The 27,678-nt window shown below is 42.4% G+C and overlaps 2 protein-coding genes across 3 annotated transcripts in view; one reads left to right on the top strand and one right to left on the bottom strand.

Moving 5' to 3' along the window:
• The window catches only part of cacng8b (calcium channel, voltage-dependent, gamma subunit 8b), a 28,374-nt gene extending 16,268 nt beyond the window's left edge, over positions 1–12,106 (top strand). The window contains exons 1-6 of one of the 2 annotated variants that reach the window (XM_085471538.1): positions 485–548; positions 2,255–2,544; positions 3,303–3,527; positions 6,395–6,478; positions 8,890–9,030; positions 10,362–12,106. In XM_085471538.1, the coding sequence (XP_085327664.1) occupies positions 3,305–3,527; positions 6,395–6,478; positions 8,890–9,030; positions 10,362–11,164 (1,251 nt within the window). In that variant the 5' untranslated portion in view covers positions 485–548; positions 2,255–2,544; positions 3,303–3,304 and the 3' untranslated portion in view covers positions 11,165–12,106. Of the gene's footprint in view, positions 1–484; positions 549–2,254; positions 2,545–3,302; positions 3,528–6,394; positions 6,479–8,889; positions 9,031–10,361 lie in introns of those variants that run through there. The other variant, XM_085471536.1, reaches the window with a different exon arrangement.
• A 6,075-nt stretch (positions 12,107–18,181) lies between these two features.
• cacng6b (calcium channel, voltage-dependent, gamma subunit 6b) lies at positions 18,182–26,237 on the bottom strand. Its single transcript, XM_085471539.1, has 5 exons — positions 26,161–26,237; positions 23,864–24,576; positions 21,293–21,367; positions 19,726–19,863; positions 18,182–19,607 (listed from the first exon to the last, which is right to left on the bottom strand). The coding sequence occupies exons 2-5, from the start codon at positions 24,219–24,221 to the stop codon at positions 19,387–19,389; spliced, it is 792 nt and encodes a 263-aa protein (XP_085327665.1). The 5' UTR covers positions 24,222–24,576; positions 26,161–26,237; the 3' UTR covers positions 18,182–19,386.
• Between the last annotated feature and the right edge of the window lie 1,441 nt (positions 26,238–27,678).

Raw genomic sequence — 27,678 nt, forward strand, 5'->3', positions numbered from 1 at the left:
CTATACCTTTCTAATGTGAGGTTGTTGTCCCTGGCTCTCTTTCTCTGCCTCTCCCTCCCGCTCTGTTCCTGTGCTACTGCAAGTGTAACTACTGCCCCTCCCCCTCTTCCCAGCGCAAAGCACAAGGCTCACGTGCGGAGTGAAGCGGAAAAAAGTGCGAGAGAGGGTGAGAGAAAGAAAAAAAACACCACAGCTCGCGATAAGGAGCCGGCTCGCGTCATTCACGTCAAAGATCCGGCTCTTTGCGACGACACATCACTATCACGGTGACAGTGTGCCGATTTCAAGTACATAAAATGTTGTTTCACCATTTTTAATTTCAGATTCAATAACCAAGGTTGGAGTGCTAATTTATCCATGAATGCTAACAAGTAAATGGCCTGTATTTGTATAGGACCCAAAGCGCTTTACACTACATTCAGTCATTCACACACACTGGCGATGGCAAGCTACATTGTAGCCACAGCTACCCTTGGGCGCACTGACAGAGGCGAGGCTGCAGGACACTAGCACCACCGGGCCCACTGACCACCACCAGTAGGCAACAGGTGAGGTGTCTTGCCCAAGGACACAACGACCAAGACTGTCGGAGCTGGGGCTCGAACTGGCAACCTTCCGAATACAGGACAAACTGCCAACTCTTGAGCCATGATCGCCCCAAGCTTAGCTAGCTGAGTGCATATCACATACACCTGCTAACTGTGATGTGTAATTAAATAAACATAAGACATTCACTCACCAAAGGGGATGCACAGAATTTTTGGGAGGTCCATTAGTACAATTAAATATATAAAAGGCCAAACTGTAAAGAGGTCAAGCTCAGTGAATTAAAAACAAATTGGTGAATCCCAGCAGAAGAAGCTAGCAGTTAGCATTGGCTAGTTAAGGCAGCCATGGCGCTAATAAATAAACTTTAAGCCTGAATAGACTGAATAAACAGGTGAGCTGAATACTTTGTTGATGTTAGAGGTCAGAATAGAATGGCCAGACCACTTCAGGATAATAGGAAGGCAGCCAAAGTTCAAACTGTTGCCTTCCACTTGTTACAAGCACGGTATACAGAAGAGCATTTCTGATAACACAACATCTCAAACCTTCAAGAAAATGTGCTACAACAGCTGAAGACCACACCAAGTGCCATTCATGTCAGCTAAGAACATGAAACTGAGGCTACAAATCCCACAGGCTCATCAAAATTAGACAGTAGAAGATTAGAAAAACATTGCTGCAACATTCAGAAGGTAAGGTGAGAATTTGACATTAGCAGTGTGAAAGTATAAATAGTAAATTAAGTGGTTCTTGTAGACCACCCTTCTGTTCTACTCAAAGTGCTTTATACAACATGGCACATTCACTCATTCATACAAGTATTGTTTGCTACACATAAGTGCGTTCTATCTAACATACTCCATGGAAGACATGGGAGAGCCACTTGGGGTTCAGTATCTTTCCCAAGGATACTGAGACATGCAGACTGGAGACCAGAGGAGCCAGGGATCGAAACACCAACCTTCCGATTGGCCTCCTGAGCTACAGCCACCCACTGATAAATTATTAAGTATTAATGGTTCAGGCTGCTGCTGGTGGTGGGATAATGTTGTGGGGGATATTTTCTTGGCACACACCAGCTTTAAGAAGGTCCAACCCATTACTCTCGAGATGGACCTTACAAATAGGCTGGTGAATGTATAACGTTGTTGTAGAGCTGTGCATTTGAGGAACTGCATGTTTCTATTTCAATCCACAGAGGTTGCGACTTGGTTCCAAGCAAATATTGAGCATATTATAAATCTTACTTGGGATAACTTAAATTAATTCATAATAACTTAAAGAATTTTATGGAAGTCTTCCCAAATGACCACATGCCAACAGAAATATCATTTTCCTCAAATATAAGGATATGAAGGATACCCTAGCCCTAACCCTACTGTTGAGCTGGCAAAATGAAATTTTAATTTAAGGAAAGTAATGTAATGTGCCACATTTACTTTTTTCATAATATGTCGTTGACCCAAAAATCACAGCAACAATAAGAGTCCATTTACTAATTTAGTCCTAATTTATACAGCTCTTTGTTATCCATGATACCAGCTAAAAAGTCTTATAGATGCACATGTGAAAAGAAGTTAAATACAACAATGGCTCATGTCAACCGTTACGTAATAGCCCTCATCTGCAGAGTCATGACTTAATATTTACTGCTGTACATAAATTTAATACAGTGCAATATATTTCTGTCTTTGTTCATGTGCAGCATCAGAGCAGTGACCATGGACTTCTATCTGCAAGTTTCCTGCTAACAGCAGACGAGCAGAGGGCGGGACAACCGTCCACAACTTCCACCAGCACCAACTTTCCAGTGAGTCGAAAAGAAAGAGAGAGAAAGAGACAGAGGCAAGAGAGAGGACAAGAGCAAGAAGGAGAGAGGAGAGCGGGTGAACACAGTCGATGGATGCTGTCCGGATCGAGGGGACAGCACGTTCTTCACTGACGAGGAAAAGAAAGATTTCAAAATTGAGTCGAAGGATAGAAACTCGCCGTCAGGTAGGTCTCACTTTGTCACTCTCTGCACCGTCAGGTTTAGCACATTTGTGTCTGTGAAAAGGAAACTTTTAACACAACAGAAATATCTGTGGAGGTAACTCTGCGATACTGAGACAACCTTCTGTCTTTCACACTTGCCTGGTTCAATGTGAAAGGCTGTAAGTGAATTATGTAATGTGTGAGTGTATACATGGATGTTTGTATGTAAGAGGTTCACCAACATTGCCTCTGTAATAGAAGTAGGTGCAAGGTGATCCCATGTTTCATCTGCTGTGTGTGTGTGTGTGTGTGTGTGTGTGTGTGTGTGTGTGTGTGTGTGTGTGTGTGTGTGCATCGAGCCCTGCTGATACCGAGGGGGAGAACATTGTCAGGGTCATGAATATGGAGTAGACTGAGTTTGGGAGGGTGAGATCTGTTGTGCTTCACATCAATTCTGTCTTGTTAAGCAGAGTCAGCAGAGTCATCAAACTCTCCTCCAAGGACACATCATAGAGCCACTTATGCACCTCCCACATCCGCCTACACCTCGCGCTCATCTTTTCTCATCGCCTCCCTCTCTCCCTCCCACCGGTGCCCCTCGCCTCCTGCTCCTCATCATCTCACCTTGTTTGTTTGCTGTCTTTTTTAATAAACTGCACTTTGTTAAGTTCTTCCTTGTTCTCCTACTCTTCGATAAATGCTTTTTATTTGCACTCCTGATGCCCACTCTCTCCAACTTCTCACTCACCTCTTCCTCCACTTTCTGGTTTCCCTTAAAGGCATGGTGTGTGAGAAGGGGATCCAGATCCTTCTCACCACCGTGGGGGCATTCGCTGCCTTCGGCCTGATGACGGTGGCAATAGGCACGGACTACTGGCTGTACTCCCGTGCCCTCATCTGCAACAGCACAGCCAACGTGACCCAGGATGACCCTCATAATAAGGACAAGAAGGACCCTGGTGCTCTCACCCACTCCGGTCTATGGAGAATATGCTGCTTGGAAGGTAACAAAAGAGCTTTCATCGACAGGAATCTGTGTGCGGGATTTGGACTTAAGTAGACGCATGTTTGAAAAAGTTTGAAGTTTATAGCTACTTTCTGGATCTTTAGGTTCATATTCAACTGAGAGATATAATAGAGTTGCAGGGTGGAAGGGCACTCACAGTATTGTGTGACTTTAAGTTATGGTCGTGGCGGTTTCAGACTGGATGCTGTGCAGGCAGCAGATGAATTGAACCACTGTTTAAATCACATTAATCACTGCACGCAGTAATTTTGATACTCTGTTTATTATACTGTATTTATTGGCTCTTTTTTTAATTTTCTATATTCAAATATTTAACCTTCAAGCTGGTGGCCTGAAACCCGCTCCTGAGGTCCAACGAGACAATCGTATCTCATTGAAATGTTAAAGCTTATAAATGGGAGTACATTTCCCATTATTCAGTCACATATTTTTAATAGTATGCATTGTTCTTCTGTTAAATGGGATCAGAGTCTAACAGCAAGAACCTCTCACTTGACTTTAGAAAAACTTTGTTCAGGAGGGCGCAGCACTGCAGCAGCACCAACATACACATTTCATTTGTATTTGGTCGACCGTGCCACAGGGCCAAAAAAAACAATTTTGCATAATTGCAATATAATTACGTGATACTGAAGCGTAATCCTCATCCAAAATAATCCATTAATCATTGTCTGTGATTCAGGATGCATTCATTCAAGTCAATTGCTGAAACAAAAGCCTCTGTTCACCCATCGGCTTCTCATTTCAAGTGGCGGAAGATACAGAATCTGGCAGCAACCATCTCTCAATCTTCACTTCTTGTGTCACTGCAACACAAGCTGCTAATTCATTATACATTACACTGCCTGCCTGACACTCTACAGTAAAAGCTGGGATGGAGTTAACAGTGAAGAAGCAAAGGGGTGGTGTGAGTTTGCGATCTGTGCCTTTGCTCACATGCAGACTGAGGTAAAAGCTTTTTTTTGTCTCCGGGAAAACCGCTTGGCTCTCTTTATAAAGCATCCCTGGCCCATCCTGGGCTTGGTCATTGTACAAAGCTAATTTGTCCTCATCTCTAAGCTTCCTGATAGCAAAGCAGCCAATTAGAGATAAGCTCTAGCCCTTGCAGCTCTGCTGCAGTGCACCCCCACCCACTCTTTCCCTCACCGCTCTCTCTCTCAGTTTTTTCCACTTGCTATCCCTCTGCCTTCCTCCCCCAAACATTTTTACATTTCATCTTTCACTGGTTTGTCCTCATCTTTGCCTCCTTGTAGTTTCCTCTCGTTTTCAGCCTTTTCTGCTGCAGTAAAGCTGACAGAGTCTTGGCGTGGCTTAGAGGTCAAGTATCCTTGATGTCTGTGGAGTATTCAGCCAAGATAGATGCTCAGTAGTTGTGCAGTGATGCAGTGAGGTGTAGAAGGGGTGGAAATGCAGGACATGCTAGCTCCAAAAGATTTATGCCTGCAGGTGGGTGGCACATTGTGCTGTGGATATAGACGTGTCCTGTCCTCTTCTCCCCTCTGCAGACTCATTCAAGGTGGGGTTGCACTGACTTACCAGTCAATGAAGATTTTATCTGTCTGTGTGACTTTTTGTTAGATAATTCCACAAATGTGTGAGCCCGATACTGAACATGTCAGCTGCCAGAGTCACTTAGCACAGCTGTGTTTGAGGTCATGTAGTGAGATAATATTGGAAGCACATTCACATACACTCATTGAATACTTTATTCAGTTGCCCCTTTTGTCTTCAGAGCTACCTTAATTATTTCCTGGCACAAATTCAACAAGGTGCTGGAAATGTTCCTCTGAAATGTTGCTCCATATTGGAATGACAGCGTCACACAGCTGATGGGAATCCATGAAATGAATTGAGAGATGTATATATTGGTTGTAATGAGGTTTATTACACGAAGCAGTCCTCTGTCCTCTCATATCAATGAAGCATTTTCACCTAAAGAACTGCTGCACATTGGATGTTTTCTGTTTTTAAGACAATTCTCTGTAAATCCTAGAGATGATTGTGTAGGAAAATCCCAGCAGATCAGCAGTTTCTGAAATACTGACTAGCCTATTTGGCTACTGAAACGTTTTATTCACTCTCTCTGCCTCTTAGGGCAGCAGACCACATGAACCAGTGTTTCTAAAACTAACTCTTACATTTATATAAGACTATAGATATAGAATACTCTAAGAACGTGTGTGCATAAGGTGGTATTTTCACAGTCCTGGATTTGTGGTTTAATAAAGGACGATGGAAAATGCCAACATAGACTAATGCAGGGTTTCAAAAATGCCTGATCCATGTGGCTCATCCAGTATTTCCCTCCCATTGTACCACCATCTGTTTCTTTACAGACCTACCTGTGGAAATGTAGGAGCACTGAGAGACCATCTCACCCCACATCTGTTCGTCTCTCCCTCAGTCTGTGTCTCTTAATTTCATCACTCCACCTTTCTCAAAATCCATCCACCAACAACAGTGGTGGGCTGTCATCATCGTTCCGTGCGTCCCTCCGTTCGTCTGTCTGTCTACATTCAAGACCCCGCCGGGTAGTTATCGGTCTGCCTGTGTGTCTGCTTGTATGTATTTACGTTGTGCCTGTGCGTTCACTGTGTTTGTGACATTACTAACATAAGCTGTAATTACAACGAGAGTCATTAACCTCGATGATGTTCCTAAACAATATACCCAAATTTACCATTCAGCGCATTTGCTTGGATTCATTTTCAAATCACGGTACAACATTTTCCAGGTCAATCAGTCTTTTCATCAAGAAGATAGAAACTGTTCTCATAAGGCTTCAGCTTTGAGTTGTTGCCTTTTGTTGAGTCTGGTCACCATTTTTCTTCTTGTCTGTCTCAGGAGTGAAGAGAGGAGTGTGCTCTCAGATTAACCACTTCCCAGAGGATGCAGACTTTGACCATGATGGGGCAGAGTACGTCCTACGTAAGTTATTACCTGAAGTGCCAGATGTGGGTGATGTAGAGGGGGAACAAAAAAACAACCTGAAAACAAATTAAGAGCAAAGTATAAAATGATGCCTTGATGCTTTAAACTTGGCGTTTTATTGCTCATTCTCTCAATCACATTAAGAAATAAACACGTGACAAGGTTTACAAAGCCATGAGAGAAGGGGTGCCCTAGTTCATGCTCAATGCCCTGCAGACATGTCTTTCTGCACTGATATGATGCATGTGTGCCCGTGCATACGTAAAGAAAAGCTTGTGCTCTGTTTACAATGTTGCAGAGGCATTTTGCTGGCATTTAGGTGGCATTTTCTCTCCTGTGGCCTAGTTGTCCTAGATGAGAGAGGCGTGTTAATGTGTGTGTGTGTGTGTGTGTGTGTGTGTGTGTGTGTGTGTGTGTGTGTGTGTGTGTGTGTGTGTGTGTGTGTGTGGTTGGCAGACCTCCTGAAAGGACCGGGGGCCACATGGGAAGGGTTTGATTCAGTTGGGTGCCTAGAACTGAGTAATTAATTTCCTCAAAAAAGTATTCTGTGTATTTTATTTAAAGCAAATTTCAACATATTTAATTATTTCATAGCATTTTTACCCATTTTTCTCACATTTTCTAAGCCTTGGTTAACAAGGACATAGAATGTTTTTCTCCACCTGTCACTACAGTAGGAGCACAGAAACAGGTTGGCTATAATTTCTTCCTTGTAATCCTTATAGGGAAATATGCTTCTTACAGTTTCAATGTTAGATGATCATATTAAGCATAGCGAAAGAAATCCCAGTGAGCCAAAAGGTCAGGGGTCAGACAGCACTAAACGCTTGGTTTCCAATGGGTTTTCTACTCTTGTGTCGAGTTGATGTCAGCTCAGAACGATTTTCCTTATATTTCTTATTTTAACATGGCTTAGGTTACCATGCCATACCACTTTATTTATAAAGCACTACAGTGCTGATCAAAGTGCTGCACAATAACAGCAAACATAAAAGACCAAAGGGTAAAAGTTAGAGAACACACTGGGTCAAAGGCCATGGCGTAAAAATGTGTCTGTAAACAAGAGTTAAAAACAGCAAGTGAAGGAGACTGCCTGAAGTGCGATGGCAAATTGTTCCACATACATGGAGCCGCAGCTGTGAAAGCTCTATCGTCTTTGAGTTTGTGTTGCATCTTTGTAACAAGCGAAGTCGTCTGGTCTGCTAACCTGAGAGAACGAGACGGGATGTAAGGATGTAACAGCGCACACAGCTGAAACGGGGGAAACAACCACTTAGAGAATTAAAAACAAATAAAAGGATTTTAAAGTGGATTTGTAAAGCCAGTGTAGAGAAACTAAAATTGGAGTGTTATTGGTTGCACCAGATAAAAATCTAGTGTTCTGCACCAGTTGTAGGAGGTGCAAAGGAGCGTGAAGTCAAGCTAATTCCTATGAAAAGTGCATTGCAGTAATCGAGATGAGACGTAATAAAAGCATGTATTAATGTTTCAAGGTTTGCATATGGACAGGAGAGGCTTGATTTGTGACAGCAGCCTCAAGTGGAAAAGGCAGGAATTAGACACTGTGTTCCCATGAGGATCGAACTATAGAGAATGATTCATTTTCACACCTAAATTAGTGATAATGAATTTCTTATATAAGGTCAAGAAGAAAATGTGACACAGGAGGTGCATTTGGTGCCACTGGAACAACATAACTTCTGTCTTGCTCTCATTAAAATTTGGAAAATTTAATCAATAAGCCAGTTAAGGAAAGGCTGGACAGGACATGCACCAATGTGTTTCACTATAAAAATAAACTTGACAGTCATAACAGTTAAAGCAAATATTATGTGTCTGGAAAATAGTGCCAAGTGGGTACAAAGAGAAAGATGGAGGTCCAAAAATGGAGCCTTGTGGTACTTTTTTCAGACAGAGAATAAATGTTTTCTTTAAATGTGAAAGTGCTACAAATGAGCATAAAAGATTTAGTCCTAGTTGTCGTAGTGCCAGGATGCACAATAAACACTCTCTGAGCACCTACTTTGTCAAAAACACATCAGAAGAGCAATTTGTAAATTTGCCTGCAGCACAGGCACAACAATTGCATGCTGATTTAATGAAGAAGCCAATCACAGTTGCAACAATGATCTTATTTTTTGTATAGGGTTTTTCTAACAGACCTATTTCAGAATAAAATGCTTGTGATACTCTGTTAGAAAACCTATGACATAATTGACTGTTCTGTCCTGTATACAAGAGCTAAATAACTTGTGCTTATTTAGGTAATTTGATTATATTACACAAACTTTATCAAAAGCAAGTTTTGATCTGGTGAAAATCTTCTATTCATTAAGTTTCTTGATGTCATGTTGCACAGTAATAGCTTTTTGCTTGTTTCATTTACTCTTCATCTTCCATTCTTTTAGGGGTAGTCAGGGCTTCCAACATCTTCCCCATCCTTAGTGCCATCCTTCTGCTGATGGGAGGAGTTTGCATTGCTGCTAGTCGTTTCTATAAAAGCAAAAGGAATATTATCCTGGGGGCAGGGATCCTCTTCGTGGCTGCAGGTAAGTGAGGACTGTTTTACGTAACTCTGTATGTAGCTCAGTATCTGTGCTTGTGTGCACATGTCTTCATGTATTTATCTACACTGCTATAAAAAAATTACAGGAACACATTTTTATAGTAGTGCCAAGTCAGTTACACCTCTGGGATATTGATCTGGTCGGTTAAGTAGCAGAGGGGGTTGTTAATCAGTTTCATCTCTTTTGGAGTTAATGAAATTAACACGGATGCACTAGAGGGACAACAGTGAGACAATCCCCTAGAGAGGAAATTACATTTTTCCCTCCTTATTTTTCCTGACTGTTTTTTCACTAGTTTTGCATTTTGCTAGGGTCAAAAATGACCTACAGCAGGCCTCTAGTGTGAATGTGCCTGACCAAATAATCAAAAACAGGCTTCGTGAGGGTGGCCTCGGGGCCTGACATTGTCTAGTGGGCCCTGTCCTCACTGTTCAGCGCTGTGGAGCCCGATTTGGTTAGCATTTGACATAGAATACTAGAATTTGCAGGTCCATCATGGGCACCATGTGCTTTTCATAGATCAGACCAGATTCACCCTAAACACATGAGAGATGTGAAAGGGTCTGGAGAAGAACGTTATGCTGCCTGTAATAGCATTCAGCATGACTGTTTTGGTGGTGGATCAGTGATGGTCTGGGGAGGCGTATCCATGGAGGGATGCAAGGACCTCTACAAGCTAGGCAACAGCACCCTGACTGCCATTGGGTATCAGGATATAGTCCTTGGGTCCACTGTCAGGCCATATGCTGGTGCAGTGGGTCCTGGGATCGTCCTGGTACATGACAATGCTCATCTGCTGAGAGCATGGAGGCAGTTCCTGGAGGATGAAGGAATTGATACCATTAACTGGCTCCCACCATCACTTGATCTAAATCCGGTAGATTTAATGTGTGTGACATTCTGTTTCAGTCCTGCATCATTTTTTCACTTTGGTTTTGCAGTGTCTTTGAATTCAGCTCTCTGTAGGATGACAATTTTCTTTTCCTTGAAATGATGTAGGATCCGTTTGTACCTATTGCATTACCCAGTCCATATCAGTGTAGATATCCTGCATTTTTTTCCATTGAGATCTGATTGTTTTTAAATGGTTGTTATACCTTTTTTTAGCAGGGTAGATGTGTGAACAGTGTTCTGGAGAATATCATGTGGCACAACAGTTTCTATGCTTTGTTTGGGGGTGCCTGTCGCTGCCAAATTAATGGCTACCTGTTGTTTTTATTAACAAATGTCAGACAAATTTATGTATTAGCACTGTATGCAGGCCCATGTTTGTGTACATCTTTTATAAATACCGTATTTCTGTGCTGTCGCAGGTCTGAGCAACATAATTGGTGTGATTGTCTACATCTCGGCTGCGCTGGGGGACATTTCTCCGAAGAAGGATGAAGATAAGAAATGGCAGTACTCCTATGGTTGGTCCTTTTACTTTGGAGGCCTTTCCTTCATTATGGCTGAAATGGTGGGGGTGCTGGCTGTCAACATCTACATCGAGAAGAACAAGGAGCTCCGCTGCCGTTCTCGCACCGACATTTTCAAAAGTACCACGCACGCCATGCTCCGCCTGCCCAGCTACCGCTTCCGCCGCCGCTCTCGCTCCTCATCCCGTTCGACTGACCCTTCCCGCTCCCGAGACCCCTCGCCTGTGGGGGGAGGTGGAGGAAAGAACTTCGGGCTGCCCCCCTCTGCACTACTTTCCCAGGGCCCCATTTCAGTGTCCACTCTACCCAACCCGCACTCTCGCTCCCACACAGCCCTGGCTGGAGGAGACATCTCCCTGTACACGTTGTCCCGTGACCCCAAGTTGGGAGGGTTGCCGCCCATGTATGGAACGGTGGACAGGGCCACGCTCTACCAGCTCCACAACTGTTTTCCAAAGGATGGAGGCGTAGGGGGAGGGGGGGTGATGATGAGCGGCACTCTCCCATCACTCAAGTCCCACAACCCTTCCAATTCTTCCAACTCCAATCCACCAATTCCCAACTCTGTGGGCTCTGGCCCTCCGCCCTTCACCTCATCCACAGTCGACAGGGAGCGAGGGATGGGGACTCTGGACAGGCTGAAGGGAGACAGGGAGAGCAACTCTAACACCCTCAATAGAAAAACAACACCTGTGTAGAGGAAGGGTATTAGAGGGGTAGGTGAGGAGGGAGGAGGATGGGTAGTAAAGAAAGAGGGAAGCCAGAAAGGAGCACTGCAGGCTCAACAGGAGGTAGAAACACAGGCAGAAACACAGGAGGTAGAAACACAGGTAAAACGCTACATCTCTCCCTCCATGTTCACTGTTATTTAGTCTACTCAATCTCACTGAGGATAAAAAGAAGAGTAATAACAGAGCGATAATAACAACAACAATGAACTTTCACAATAAAACTATTTTGATATTTTAATGTGCTAGAAATGATTTATTTTGTTAATGATCAAACGCAATTAACCTTGGGCTATTATGAAAATGTTTCACATAATTTTTGTGCAATATTACCGCTAATTTAACCAGGCCATCATTGATGTAAAATTGTTGTTGTGATTATTCTTAGAGTTATTACAGGCTAGCTGTATGTGCAAACACTATAATTTAGAATGAAATTTTAATTTTCACATTTTCTTTTCCTTTATGACTTTTACTGTGAATCTCTTCCATGCAGAGCCACTGGGACTAACAGTGAGCTGTAATATGTCAGTGTCCAGCATGAGTGTGCACAATAACGTGGGAGAATGAGAGCCTGTATAATTATTTTTTCTTTTTTAACCCAAATGTTGTATGATTTTCATTTATATGATGAAGTCAGATGTGAATACTGTAAATTGTCTTCCAATATTGATACTGAAAGAAATGCAACAATAATGTGAGTGACTGCGACAGCTCACCAACTTCATTGTTATTATGAGTCTGAGTTTTCTATGGGCCTCTGTTAGTCTTATTTCCATTCTAATCAGTGTGAACAGTAGTAATTGTAGCTCTAGTCGTGTTGAAGATGTTTGTTCTTGGGCATTAACAGAACCTCTGCTCAGACGTAGCAGGAAAAAAAAAAGAGACATAGAATTACACATTTGTACAGAATCAGGTGAAGGTTGCTGCCTGAGGAGAAAAACAAAACAAAAAAAAGCAGATTTTTTTCTATGAAAAGTCCCAAAGTGACACATGCAAATCATCATTTTCAGTGGCAAAAAAGAAAAACACTCTGTATATGTGGGTTAAAGGGTTTAAAAAAGATACCTGTACATTGTAATTATGCATACATATATTTGTAACGTCTATAGACATGTTTCTCGGGACCACTGTTCAAAATGGGTATGCATTTTGGAACGAGCCGGTTTGGCTTAAGTGTTTTGCTCCCAGTGCCGTCCCTGGACTCTTGTCGGGTGGTTTCAACCGCCAACCCTGGCCCGCCATATCTGCCCATTTACGGCCACACGATCAGTGTTTTCCCTACTTTATCACCAATGGCGGCTTCACCACAGACAACCCCTTAAGCTCCCCAAAGATTCCTTTCACTGTGCTTCCCCAGTAACTCCTGAGTCTGAACTCTGCGCTGTTTATGTGGATGAGAATGTAGACACATGTAACACCCAGCCATCCCACCCTCTTCCAAACTGTCCCGAGTGACTGCAGATCTAGGTGGAAACTGTGGATTCACCTGCTACGTGGTATAATGAAGAAACAAAAACAATGACCAGATGCTTCCAGATTATTTTCATTTCGTTGATTTCATTTCAGAAAAAGAAAAAAATGTGATTAAAAATGCACACAGATAGCATTTATGTGGGCAATATGAATAGTATGTAGTTGAGAATAGATATATCTAGATAAATGATTATGGTTTATCTAAATGTGTGATAAACTTAAAACACTGTATTGCACGAAGTTTATAAAAAAAAACAATAACAGAAATATTTACAGAGTGCTGTCTTTTTTTTCCTTTTTTTGTTGTTCAGTAGAACCTCCAAATTGACTGAAAAAAAAAGGTGGAATATTCTGGTTTTTTACCCGAGTAAATGAAGCAATACAATATTTTACAAATACTGCACTAAAAAAAAGTCCTGCAGTTAATTTGTGTTTCATGTTCTTTCTCCTGTTGTTGCGCTACAGTAGAAGGCTGTGAAAAAACACAGTTGAATCATAAAGATTCAGATTTAATTCCGTTCATATTCAGTGCATATTCATATATAAAATTATTTAGTTTATTTTAATTTGTTATGGTGGTTGACAAAAACAAGTTAATTAGGCATTAACTTGATAGACACTTTATTATGTTGTCAACTCAAGTATCTAATCAGCCAGTCACATGGCAGAAATTCAGTGCATTTAGGCATACAGATATCAGCGAGACAACCTGCTGAAGTTCAAATCGAGCTTCAGAATGGGGAAGAAAGGCAATTTAAGTAACTTTGAAAGTGGCATGGTTGCTGTTGTCAGTCTGTTTCAGAAAATGCTGATCTACTGGGATTTTCCCACACAACCACCTCTAGGGTTTACAGAGAATGGTCTGCAGGTATGCAGGTGAAAGGTATGCAGAGGAGCATCTCTGAACATGCATCATGCCAAACCTTGAAGCAGATGGGCAACAGTAGCTAAACGCAGCACTGAGTATGACTCCTGTCAGTTAAGACTCTCCAGTCCATATAAGTGGATCAAAAAGTTATAAAAACAACAACAACAAGAGTTCCCTATAGACAACTTACACCGTGACCTGCAATTTGGCAGAGGTCATGGACCTTATACCTGAGAGCAATCATCAACTTCTGTTTCAGACTCACCTAAATATTGTGCGGAGGATAACTGCTGATTATGAAAGCTGGGGTGCTGGGTGAGACCAAGTGGTTTTCAGTTGTTCTGAGTTGAGTCTGCAGATTTCAAGATTAGTAGTGAGACTATGTTCATCTTTTCTTTTTCTTTTCCTTTTCTTGGGCTCACCATTGTGAATTCAGCCCCCAGGGACAGGCTGTAAAGATGGAGTTCTGCTGTAACGTCTTAGGGAGAATATTCCACCTTCTTAACTGTAGGGCATACGAGTGTGACACCTCGTGCTGGCTCAGAGTGCACTAAAAAGCGCAAAATTTCTTGGCTAGACAAACACAACCTTTTTTATTTATTTATTTATTTTATTCTTCTTGCCTGTCCCGTTTGGCTCTTTTGCCATCAGAATTATTGTCTAAAGGCAAAGAAAGATGCCCAACGGATTTACTTTACCAAATTGACCATCCCAGCCTTGCCGTAATGGTCCATTTGATTCACCTTTTATTGTTTATTTTATTTTCACTTGCTGAATACGGGACAGACTTGACTGGCGGAAAGAAGGGGGAGAAAGAAAGAGGGAAAGAGAAACAGCTGAGAAGAGGGACGGGGAAGAAGGGCAAAAAACAAAAACCAACAGAATGGGCAGAAAAAAATGCATATATCAATCACCTGGATCACCTGTTGAGAAAGAAAAAAGAAAACAAGCAGAAGAGAACAAGAGTAATAGAATAAACAACATCACAATGATATATGGGAATATGACAGTAAATACTAAATATTAAACATTATTGTGCAGCACATAACATCAACAGAACACAGTGTGCTTTGAGGTAGGAGCCAAAAAGGGTGTAGTTTGTGGGTGTGATCACCCATGTGTACACCTGTGAGCATGGATGCGCTTGTTTTTTTAAAAGGTTCCTTCATGTAATGATCTGCTAGAGGGTGTGGGGGGGCCACAGCCCCGTCCTCCAGGGCATGAAGCAGGTATGGAGGAGATCAAGACTCCAGACATCCAGAGGCCCCCAGAACACAAGAGACCAAGGAAGACCAACAGAGGGGCAGCCGTGCCACTGTCCCACTCAGAGTGCACTAAAAAGCGCAAAATTTCTTGGCTAGACAAACACAACCTTTGCTCACCACCAGATTTGGCTCCTTGCAACTTCATCCACTTCCCAAAAAGGAAAATCAAGTTGAAGGATCCCCATTTTGACACATTGGAAGAAATCCAGCACCCACTGCAGAGAAACAAGTGCCAAGAGACACAGTGGTACTTGTAAGGAACAATCTAAAAACAGAATGCTGCTGAAAACCACCCAGAAGTGCACCAAACTATGACCTTGAAAGTGAGATCTGCAAGTCTAGTTCATGACTGAGAATGGACTTCTCAGTTAACTAGAAGATCCTTTTTTGCACTTAATACTTTGAAATAAGCGAATATTTGCATAATTTAAAAAAAAAATATTTTTTCAATTACAGCTAAGGAGAGCAATTGATTTTTCTGCTCACTCTGCAAGTGACAAAATGGTAAAATGCCAAAGCTTGGCCAGTTACATTGTTGCAGAGTTGAAGTTAGTACTTCACCGTATCATTAGAGAGCTAAAAAATTAAGGAGAACCCAGCTTTCATCTCTACACCATCATGACTGTCACCGAGCTCCAAGTGTTGTGCGACAGTTTGGCACGTTACATCACATGCCTCCATTGAACGTGTCTTGAAGCCAGTAGTCTGAACACGATGTGAGCATATTCAACTGTTTGGTCAAGAGACCATTTCACAAACTCTGATCCATATCAAAGTAATCTAAAAAAAGTGCCATGAGATAAGGTATTTACAACAAAATTTACTTAAAGCATCAAAACTAAAGGTACTCATGATGGCCTCTGTCACTTTTATGTTATGAAATAGTTGGATTATTATCATACTGCGATTGTGATGGACATTCTGACAGATGAGGTCAGACAGGAGTCTCTGAGGACTGTGATGTTTGCAGATGACAATGTGATTTGAAGTAGGAGTAGGGACCAGGTGGAAGAGAACCTGGTGACGCGGAGGTATGCTCAAGAGAGAAGAAGAATGAAATTTAGTAGAAGTAAGACTACATGCGTGTGAATGAGAGCTAGACAGAAAAGGTAAAGTTGCAAGGAGATGTAGTGAAGGTGGAGGTGAGTTTAAATACCATGCAAAGCAGCATATAGAGCACAAAAAAAAGGTGAAGAAGAGGGTGTAAGCAGGGTGGAGTGGATGGAAACGGGTGTCAGGGTGGTTAGTGGCAGAATTATAGCAGCAAGAGTGAAAGTTTATAAAACAGTATTAAGACCTGCTATGATCTATGTTTTGAAGACAGTGGCACTGACCAAAAGACAGGAAACTCGAGGTGGCAGATTTGAAGATGTTAAGATTTTCACTAAGCGTGACCAGAATGGCCAGGATTAGAAATGAGAAAATCAGAGGGAGCAGTTAGGTTGAGTAGTTGACAAGTTAGACACGCAAAGTTAGGATGGTTTGGAAATGTTCACATAAGGAATAGTGGATAAATTGGACAAAAGATGTTTAAGATAGAGCTTCTAGGCAGGAAGAAAACAGGAAGACCACAGAGAAGATTTATGGATGTGTTGTGAAGGATATGAAGAGTGTTGGTATGACAGGGGAGGATGCTAGGGATAGGCTGAGATGGAGGCAGGTGAGACCCCTCAAGTGAGCAGCCGAAAGACGAAGAAGAAGGATTATTATCGTCATCCTTTAACTAACATACAGGCGCAATTTTAATGCTGCAGTTTAATCTGCTAAAGCCAGATTTAACTGTTTGACGTATTCGAGCAATCGTTGCATTATTTTCCATAAATATTTGGTAGAGTAGAATTTTAAAGTGAGTGCAGTACATTACAGCAACTGTGATATTTCACCACTTGTCAATAACACACACAGTTTGTCATAAACACTGCTCTTAGTAGTTACTGTGGCTCAAGGACTCTTAGCTAATGTTTTGTTTGCTGTGATCCTAAAACGATTTCAACCTTCCCTGTCAGTCTTGAGGCTCCTAATATTTGCAAATATATGGATAGTGCCAGATGGGTGGTACTTGCCAGAGAAGATAATGAGAAGAGCAACTGAAAGTTAATTCACTGAGCCCTACCTCCAAATAACTTTTTTCCGCCTCATAGGGCCATCTGGTACCTCATGCACGTTTTTTGCATGAACGATTACAAAATACTGTAAAGGTGTGCTTCGGTCACTACTCTCCTCAGAGGGATGCAGAGGAGTGGCAGCTCAAAGACTCCCATTACTGACAAGAGATGATACTCCAGATGCATTAGAACAGGAGGAAGCAGTGACATCCTTGACAAGGGGCCTGAGAATCCTAGAAGTGCTCCAGCACCCTGAGGATTAGTGAGTGTCTTTCCCTGCATATTATCATACTTACTGCAACGTAGCTGCAGTCACAATAAGGATGACTGTGATGAAACATTTAAGGTGAGGGACTGCCAAAGCAAACAAATCTACTGCACAAGCACCATTAACAGTTTATCATATATATCATATAGATACATATATATTTATATATACAATCAATAATGACAGCCCTTCATCATTTCATGCTCTTTTACTTGTCACATTCAGTCTACAGGTCCATCATAAAGAATTCCAGGAAGCATTTCTCCATTTACAAACACGTAACAAGTGCCTACGAACCACTTTTCATGCAGTCTCAGTAGAACTATTAAACAGCTATATATACAACCCGGATAGTGTGTCATGTGGATTCAGTTTCTGCCCACTGGGGAGGTAAAAACATGTGAGTCTACATGCACACATGCATGCATGGGAATGTATGTGACTGCCAGGATGTCAAGTAGTCTCTAGAGAGATGAGTGTGAAGATTTGTTATTTCTGAGATAATCAGTCGGTTTTTGGATGGAGCAAAAAACTCGGGTGGCATGCTGGCGGTGACGCAGTGAGGTCGGGGTGGCAGAACGAGACGGGGAGGCCGCATAGGTATGAGGATAGGGGTACATAGTTAAAATTCAAGTATTAAGTTTCCCAACCTCTGCAGTGAAATGCATTGCGATGAGCTCTGGCCTAATTATAGAGGAGTGGAGTCTGGGGGAGGGGGGTGTTTGGCAGAGGGGTTAAGAGTCACTCTGCAAAGGGGTGAAAATGGGTGAATGTCAAATTGGAGGGCAGACATGGTGTCGTGCCAGCAGAACAAAGGAAGGCAGCTATTTTATGTCAAATCGTTTTAATAATAACCAATAGTGGTGCCATATACTGAGCACAGTTTACATACTGTAAACCAATGTTTCCTGTTTGAGACGTTAGCATCCTATGACAAAAATAAATTGTATTTACTGCATTGCACATAGAGTGATTAGAGACAACACCACAAGCATTGACCATTCATAAAGCACAAAACAAATCCTTTTATATACAGAGGACGCATGCCCACATACTTCTCTGATATCAACATAGTGTTTCATCTGTTTCATTCAACTTACATTCATCTGCTACACTGAAGCAGCATTTACACAAGTGTAAAACACAGGTAATAAAATAAATAGTAATACATAAAATATTAAGATTTAAAAAGCTTAACAGAATTTCCTGCATGTACATGTAATCATATAACATGTACATGATATAATTACTAGCGCTATCAAAACAAAGCATTTGCTACTGTTTAATGTTGATATATGTCAATTTAAGCATGATATAAATAGAAATAAAAAATAACAATATTAAGCAGCCTGATTCCAAAGTTTTCACTTGTTTATTTATAATTCGAACAGATTAAAGTCCAAATTTGGTTTTGCTATTGCATTATTTTGTGTCACATTCTTCCAAGAACAGCAAGCGGAGATTAGAAAGTCAGTTGACATTAGTAGGCATGAGAAATGAGTGAGTGTGTAGATCAACAAAACATTTTCCCCTTATCTTAAATTATTGTTATACCAGTCTAGGTCATGTAAACGTTCTAACTTGTATCATGATCTAACCTAACTGTGCCCTCATCAAACTTAAACTATGGTGTAATGTAATGAATTCTTCAAATGCACAGCTAAATATTGTAATTTTGCCAATAGTCACATCAGAAAACATTAGTATGAGAAGAGTTTCTCCAGGGCATGGACTACACTGTATATTCTAATTTAACTGTGTTTTTAGGGAGAGGTGAGCTTTCATACAAAGCAGACTATGAACATTTTCAAACCTCAAAAAAAAGTCTTAGCAATTAAAAAGAAAAGCATCTGCACGACTTATCCCAGTATAAAGGTTGGGTTTATATGTTTGTACAGCTACAGGCGGACTAACAAACCTATTTGTGACACAGGTTTGAGTAAATACTAAAAAAGTCAGCAGTAGCCCCGTCAGTCATTCGATTTTATGCTAAAATGAACAAAAGCACTTCGTTGCAAAATCTACCTCTGCAGGCCATGCTGTGTTGTGTATGTGTTGTTGACTCCCTTTCATAAATTTAAGACCAAGTTAGTATGGCTTCTCTGGCAAAACCAATGCCAAGAGCAAGCTTGACATCACAGCTGTCAGAAATCAATTTCTCCTTCCTCATAAGCAAAGACGTCGTGAATACTGTGTGCAGCATCGGAGGGCTAGGTGTCGCTGTTCTTGTGTGGAAAACATTTCTGCCATGGGCTGAAAGGAAGAGCGAGAATGATGAAGAGGACGCCTCCAAAAATAAGAATGCCTCCCGCTGAGCCCACGCAGGCCACAGACCAGGACAGTTCATGGTGTAAAGGTATGGAGTGGTCACTGGACAGTAAGGCCAGCACAGACTGGTGGAATATGAGGACAGAGAGCAGGACCAGTACACCTGCATGAGAAGATAAAAAAGTAACAGTAACATTTAAAAGTTCAATCAGCAGTTACAATCCTTAAAATACTCATGAAAATATTGTCCTAGCATGACTAAAAAAAGAGTCACATCCCACCTGATAGGATGAAGCAGAAGGAGGCTGGCTTAAGAAAGAATTGCACTCCTTTGCTGAGCGACATGGCGATGCATATGGAGCCCATCACCATCATGGTCAGACTCAAAAGGGCCAAGACAGCTGCTGCTAGATTCAGACCTGTGAGGGAGAGCAGCGAGAAATAACAAAATATAAAGCGCAGATGTTCAGAAGTGCATGCAGAAAGAAATCTGCAGCACAAAAGATGGAGGAATTATTGTGAGGTCTGGAAACTAGTTATGTTACACCACCTCACACATGTTTGATTCCTCTGGGATTTTGGTTAAATCTGGATTTTTGTTAAAGAACAAAAATGATGTCATCTGTGCTCCTTCCTGTACTGGCTCTGCTTAAAACAGATTTTCCTGGCATTCCAAACCTGAACAGGTGCGACCCCAAAAAATAGCCTGTGCCAATTGTGCTGTTTTTGTTTTGTTTTTTTGATTCTCCAACACGTAGATATTATTTCATTAATAAAAGCATTGCAGATAACAGGAATGGTCATAGTTGGTCAATTCCTTCCGTCAGAGTAACGAGTAACATCACAGACTAGCCACCTCTTATTATCATTTTTATTCTCTTTTTAAACAAATAAATAAAATCATATAAATATGTAACTCTACATACTTGTGAGTAATTTCAACAGAATTTCTGTTATTACTGTAGCCCAGTTGCAGTACTTTCGTAGCCCACCCCGGTCAACACTTTAGGAATCTATGCTTTGAAAAATTGCCACAAAGTTAGCATAAACCGTAAACGCAGTACAAAATAGATATGCTAGCTTCCTGGTAGCTCAGAACCTAAAATGTACTTTTCTGTAATAACCAGCAGGGGGCGACTCGACTCTTCTGGATGCAAGAAGATTTGTGGTTGTGCCTATGGGTAAATGACCATCAGCTTCCTTTCCTATTTGACCTCTGTAAAAAAATTACTGAAACGTTTATGGGCTCACTCACTAGTTTCGGGTCATATTGAGTAAAAACTAAGTACATTTTGTAAATTAAGGTCACTGTTAAAGTCAGAAAGGGTTAGATGGGATATGCTCATTGGCTAATGACTTATGATTGAGAAGTGGTATACCCTTACTTATTTTTCACAGGACTGTGCATATCTGTTGGTGTGATTATGTCAAGTCTACTGTGCAGCCACTGACAGCAAATCTTTCCCACAGCTCATATGTCAAATGCCGCCTTCTCTTTAACCATATCAGCAAGCAAATTTTCAAAACAGCCTCTGCTCACAACTTACGACCAAAAGATAAAAATGACTGATGTTTGCTGTGATGTAAGTAGCCTATTAATTCTCATCCAGCTTATCTCCAAACTACACTGAAACCAGTGGCTCCCTGGGCAGCACAGCAAACACATTAATCAGTCTGATAGCTTATGGCTTGCTTTGGAAAAGGGGTGGCAGTGGAAGTTAATGGTCTAAAACATGCAAAAACCACCAGTACGGTCCTGTGAGCACCGCAGTGAGCATCTTTATTGAAAGAAGAAGCTGCTGGTGTAACTGCTAATGTGTATGTCCAGGGGAAGGTGTAACATCTCACTCTTCTTAGTTGTCTTCTTGAATATGACTGCATTCTCCCCAGAGGTGAAGAATTTGAAGTAAGTACAGTTGGATTCTGTGGGCATAAAGAAGAGATCAGACAAAGAAACACACGTGCACCCACGCGCTCGCGCTCGCACACGCACTTACACACTCACTCTCCTATGGACGACTTCTTGTCTTCTCTGATGTGCCTACTATGCATCCATGCACTCTGTCCTTCCAGGCATCATTCCTATTTATATCGAGCATTAGCTGGAATACCCAGAGACACACACCTCTTCGCACACAAACACACACACATACGCACACTCCAGCACTGCACATATGGTGCCGCCAAAGAGGGTGAGAGACAGCAAAACACTAAGGGTGGATGGCAGAGGGGAGAAATAGTGGTAGACAGAGAGAAGGGGCAGATGGAGGCTAATGAAGGGACATGGCTACAGAAGACGGGAAGAGGATGTGCCGGGTGAAAAAGAAGGAGGAAGATGCGAGAAATATGGATACAGGCTCAGAGGATGAGAGCGGTGAAAAGGAGGAGTGAGTTGCTGGCAGATGGAAGGGTGGTGAGTGAAGGGAAAGAGAGAGGGTAGCCGCAGATGGAGAAGGAGGTGAGACGAGCGAGCAGGAGATGTCAAGAGGGGGGGGAAACACAGGGGGGTTAGTTAATACTGCATTAGTTATACACTCTCACTCGGTCCCTGCCTGTCCCCCCTCGTTTCCCCTTCTCTATATTTAGACAAAAACTGTGAAGTAGTCAGATTCCGTTTGGCTTCACAAGTGCATAGTGATGACTTTCACCCACTGAGAATTATGTGCTCCAAGATGACCACGTGCATGTGCACACACACACACACACACACACACACACACACACACACACACACACACACACACACACATATTCTGACATCCTTCCTCACCACACAAATATAGCTGTGGCTGAGGGCATTTGCAAACATTTTTTAATGAAGCAGACCGTCCATTTGTCAACCATACTGATTTTGTAACACATTATGCTATCACAGTCAACTGGTTTTGCTCCCACTACCCCCGCTGAGACTGTAATTATTGAGCCGCCATGTTTCTCTCCAGCAGGCAGCGAAGATGGATAGCTGGTGTCGGGATGACAGACACGGCATCGTCAGGCCGCACTTTGAGCGGGACGGGAGCCAGAGGCATGTAAACAGGGATGTGAAATGGGGAACCATAGATGGCAAAAACATTTGTTTTCCTGCAAACATGATGAGCCCACGGCCATCTGTGACAGGCGGCGTGGGCCAACAGTGTTGGGACGTGTGATGAAGATTGTCAGAAGCATACTGGCTTCTCTCAAACACCAACAGAGCATCTTGGAATCATATCTGCCAGCTCGAAGCAGTCAAAAAGGCACAAAAGATAAATTAGCAAAGGATAGATAAATAATCCTTGAAAACTGGATCATTAAGTTGTGTCTCTGAAATTTAAAGAGACTTTGTGATTTCTTCAGACCGCTGCTGGGTCCTGGCAGAATCCACGAGACATGTGTGATTCCAGGAGCAAGTCTTTCTCCTCCAGTACCTGCCTCTTTCCATCTCCAGACTCACTTTTCAGACAGAAATAGGTCATTGTGCAGATAATCGGCGCACTCCGGAGAACATAACCATGGTCAAGTTGAATAAAGTGCTTTTAGAAAGAACCTGTCACTACTCTAAACATGAATGTCCGTCAGCACAATAAACCTCTGGTTTGCCCCTTTATCACCTGTCTGCACTCTTGGTAAAACAGGAGATGATTCGATGCTTAGTCAGGAGAAAATCTTAATATTAATAATGCCCTGTTACACAGATCATGTTATGACTGCCAACAAATATGCTGTATATTGTATCTGCATGCTGCTGTGTGTTGGTCCAGCAGGATCCAAACTGATAAAGCACCACTGTGTTTATGCACTTGAATGCATTTTCACGCTTTATACTTTTTAATGATTCAATTTGCACATTATCTGTAGGATGACCTAGATACATACTGTATCTACACAAGCGGCTTCAGATACCCAACTCTCATTATTCCTTTGCAAATCCACACAAGTGTACATACACACAAGGAATACATTTATTTTTAAATCTATATCAAAACTCAGAAAAATGTTGCTCAGAAAAATGAAGACTGTTCGCGTTGGATGCAAATGACTTTTTTAAACAAAGTGGCAACAGAGCTTTTTTCAGCCTCTTATGAGTTCAGATACAAAGACCTACAAATGTATTCCCAGGGGGCATACATTATGTCAGCTATGACAGCTCACTCTTATTTTACAACATTTGTCATGGCACAGAAAACCTACAGTGATTAAGGGTGATGTCAGCAACTTCTTTCCACAAACAGTCTCTGACCCCTTGCTGTTAATCCACTTTGATACCGATACACATACTGTAACATGGTGGCAGCTTCAATTCAGACTTGCAAGGAAAGCAGACAGGGAGTTAAACACAAAATAGTCCCTGCAGAAACTCACCAGCTCATCTTGTGCAGATCAAACAGATTTACACAAATTCACACAGACACACACACACACACCACTCTGAGGTCTCACCTCCAGGTAGATCAGCAGGACCACAGCTTGTCCTCTCTGGGTCTATTTCATCCACCCGTAAGGTGCGGATGCAGCCCTTCCAAAGGCCGTAATGGGCCAGCTGGCAGGTCTGGTTGCCGCTGAAATTCTTTGGTTGGGCCAGCTCCACCCAAAACTCTGTCCCCATGCCGAGCACCGTGAGGGTCACACCGACGATAGAGACAAAGAAAGCCAGCTTGATCTTTCCCTCCTGGCTGTCGCTCAACTTGTGGATCCGCCTCTGTCCTCTACCACCTTTCATTCCAGCCAAACCTCCACTCTGTCCTGCCACCCCTGTGCGACCCTCCTCATCCTGTTGTACAAAGAAGTTGGACCACATACTGATCTAAAGTGGCCAGAACCGAAGAAGTACAGGGGATGGGACGGGACACCTCAAATGAAGATTAGAGAAGCAGATAATAGATGAAAAGTGTTTTAATTAGAATCAAATAATGAGATGTTTTAGGTTCGGAAGGCGAAAGTTTGCAAGAGAGCTATCAGTTGTCCTGTGATGGACGGGAAAATTGAGCAAAAGCAGTGAGAAGATCAAGTAAAAATAAATGGGCTGGACATAAGAGATATGAATAGAACTACTGTGAAGTGGAGAGGGGGGCAGATGAAGTGAGGTAATGACAAAATGGGATAGATGGAGGCAAGGACCAGGAGAGCTGTCTGTCTGTTTTCCGTCCAGGCTTCTGAAAAAGAGAGATGAAACAGGAAGATGAAAGAGTAGCCAGCATATGCTTCACCAGAGCAAAATCCTTTCATCACCAGCGTAATATTTAATTTCCAACAGCTTTATCAGCATCTACAGTATTCCCTCCCTAAAAGCCATATGAAATGCTCTCAGCCAACAATAGATAAGCCATATGGCAGATTTTGCAGGAGATGTAGAAACAATTCGACTGGAAGAGCTACTGGAGTAGGTTTGTGCAAGGTCAAGGTGAGAGATAACACCGTAGTGTCACACCGGACCACCCAGCTTCCAATTTCCCAGATGAGTTGACAACCCATCGTCTCTCTGAGCAGGTACACTATCTCTGGCTTAGACACAGATCCCCTTTGATCTGAGGGGATAATGGATTGCCACAAATACCTCTCAGGCTGCATTACTTATACCAGGAAAACTGGGAATATGTAGCAGCGGCTGTGCACTTGCACATGTGTGCTTCAGCACGAGTTTGGTCCCAGCTTACAGAGACTTTCAACTGTGAGCGAGGGACCTTTGGAGCGATTTAAACAAAGTGAGTGACGGGGCACAACGGTGTCGATGGTCTGCACGAGAGGTGATAATTCAATCCTGAACCCTCTGACAGAGAGAGGGGGCTATAGTAATTAACTCTGCTGTGAGGTCCAACAGGTCACAGAGTGGAGGCGAGAGGCCTGGCCAGTTAGGAAAGCAGCACCAGCAGGCCACGCACAGTTGGCGAATCACCTAATTCAGAGCTTTGGGCTGACAGCATCAGAGGTTTTATTTAGGCAACATGTGCAAAGTCTCACCGCAAAGCCTTTGTCTTTGATACTTTGTAGTATGTGAGGAGACATAATAATAAACATAATAAACATGTAACAAAAAACATTTCATTGTCATTTAGTCGTGCTGCGTGTCGTCTGCCCCGCAATAATCACAATAATAACAATTCAGTAAGAGCAGACAGCATTTACACAGAGCATGAGAAGATGGTTCTGCAATGTCAATAAACAATAATATCAGCTTATCAACAAGCACTAAGTGACAGTTGGGGTAAAAATCATTTTATAGCTAACAAAAGGCAGATACATACGTGTGACTAGTGAACAAAAGGTATGGAATAGCAACCGTGCATTAAAATAACCCTCCAACATTAACTGTAATAAAGGACATCAATACTGCAGCTGCTGACAGCCAAATTAGTGGTCATAGAATTACAAACCTTGATCACATTACATTCATATTAACCACAGTGTGATCAGACGGCTCAGAGGAGCCAAGCTGCTCTCAGGGTGGGCGACACAAACAAGTGCTTACTTTGCAGTAAGTGAAGGATTATCCTTAGCAGGGTATATAGAGCATGTATACAAAGTTATATACTATAATGCAACGAAAACTTTGGTGCAGTAGCCTAAATTCTAAAGCGTCTGAACACAGGATATAACTTCATGCTGCATTTTCTGTCGTGAAAATTAGAAATTCTCTCTACTGCTTGACCGGTGACAGCCACCGCCACCTGTGTGACACGTGGGCGTAAGAAAGCAACAGCTGGCTAATGCACTTGATTGAAAAGAAGAATAAATCTGACCTGTGTCGTGTGTGTTGTTCAGCTCGAGAGGAAGAGAAGCATGAAACTTAATAGAGGGGGGAGAGCAGTGATGTGAGAGTGAGTGTGAGAGAGAGAGAGTGAGAGAGAGAGAGAGAGAGAGAGAGAGAGAGAGAGAGAGAGGAAAGGGGTGGGAGAGAGGAACGTAAGAGTTATGGAAAGTGAGTGTAAAGGAGTAGAGGTGGGGGATGTGAAGGGGGTTGGAGTCTGGTTGGTTAATGCTGTTGCCCATTAAATGCATGTGCATCTGTGTGTGTGTGTGGGTGGGTGTGTGTCTGGTGTTTGGCCCCCAGACTGTGCTTACACCTCACGTTTAATCTCAACAGCATCCAGCTCATGCTCCATAAATGTTTCAAATTTTAAATCAGCAAGGAAAGTTGCTGCAGGGTGGTCCGCTCACATGATGACAAGCCTGCCAGCATGATAAAAAACATCTCTGTATCTGCGACAGCCTTGCTGTTTGTGTGTGTGTGTGCGTCTATTTCGGACAGCCACCTGTTAATGACATTAAGTAAGAGTGAAGGAGGAGTCTGTGTTTATATGAGAGGGACCAGAACAGCATTTTACAGCAACACAATACACTGTGAAGAGGTGAAAATCTAACAGAGAGACAGATTGAAAGTGTACTCGGGGTTTAAAAAGAGCCACAGCATGCAGGGACGCATATAGAAGGGGAAAAAAAGACGTATGAGAACAGGAGATAAAAGGGGAGTAAAAACTGTAAGGGAATGCTGAAGTCTGAGGCAGCTGCCGAAATGGACAACACTGGCTGAAATGAAGCGGTACAGAGAGGAAAATGAGAATGTGCAGCCCCCATTTCATTCCTCACTGAACAAGGTCCAGGGAGACTTCAGAGGCTCAGGCTGATCTTGTGGAAAGCTTTTCTCGTGGCCCATCCCTGCTTGGCCGTTCCACAGTTTAGGTTACATACGTGGCACAGCGAGAGAGAGAGAGAGGGAGGGAGGCCAAACCCTGCAGCCAGCAACACTAAGGGAGGGCGGGGATGGGTGGGGGATGCAAACCGAGAGTGAGTCGGGGACAGAAACACATAACAGGAGACAATTGCAGAAAAGGGACAAAGTAGGCCGCAGGCTGTGACAGGGAAATAAACACCTGGAATGTCCAAAAAAGTCAAACTCTGCTTCTCTTTTCCTTTTTTTAGTCTGCAGACGGCCTCTTCAGACAGAGGTCACATGCTAAATGCGTGACATCCATGATAGATTAATTAATGTGGAGGACAGCTATCTGTTTTAAGGCACACATGTGTGCCAATTCTTTAAAATCGCTTCCTCTAATTACACACACCACCACTGCTCATCCATCATATAAGATAGATCCAAAGTGTCCACAGGCAGTTGGAGGCCATCAATATTCTACATTATGCTGATATGAACAGTCTTGTTCATATGTCTTGTAGTGCCCCTGTCAGCAGTGCTGATTTATGCTTGTACTGTACGCTCATGTATGCACTCATGCGCATGCCGTTCACACTTATGATTA

The sequence above is a fragment of the Copadichromis virginalis genome, linkage group LG11 (genome assembly GCF_057382275.1).
Source record: "Copadichromis virginalis isolate Kocher_CV1m ecotype Utaka linkage group LG11, C_Virginalis_male_GT1.1, whole genome shotgun sequence".
Taxonomy (NCBI): domain Eukaryota; kingdom Metazoa; phylum Chordata; class Actinopteri; order Cichliformes; family Cichlidae; genus Copadichromis; species Copadichromis virginalis.

What these genes read in the sequence shown, in the direction of transcription:
- cacng6b (XM_085471539.1), bottom strand. Translation starts at nt 24,221, where the DNA reads ATGTGGTCCAACTTCTTTGTACAACAGGATGAGGAGGGTCGCACAGGG. An exon ending in CAAGAAGACAACTAAGAAGA is followed by an intron (nt 19,864 to 21,292) that starts GTGAGATGTTAC and finishes TCTCCCTCACAG; the next exon opens with GTCTGAATCTAGCAGCAGCT. An exon ending in CTTCTGCTTCATCCTATCAG is followed by an intron (nt 19,608 to 19,725) that starts GTGGGATGTGAC and finishes CTTCTCATGCAG; the next exon opens with GTGTACTGGTCCTGCTCTCT.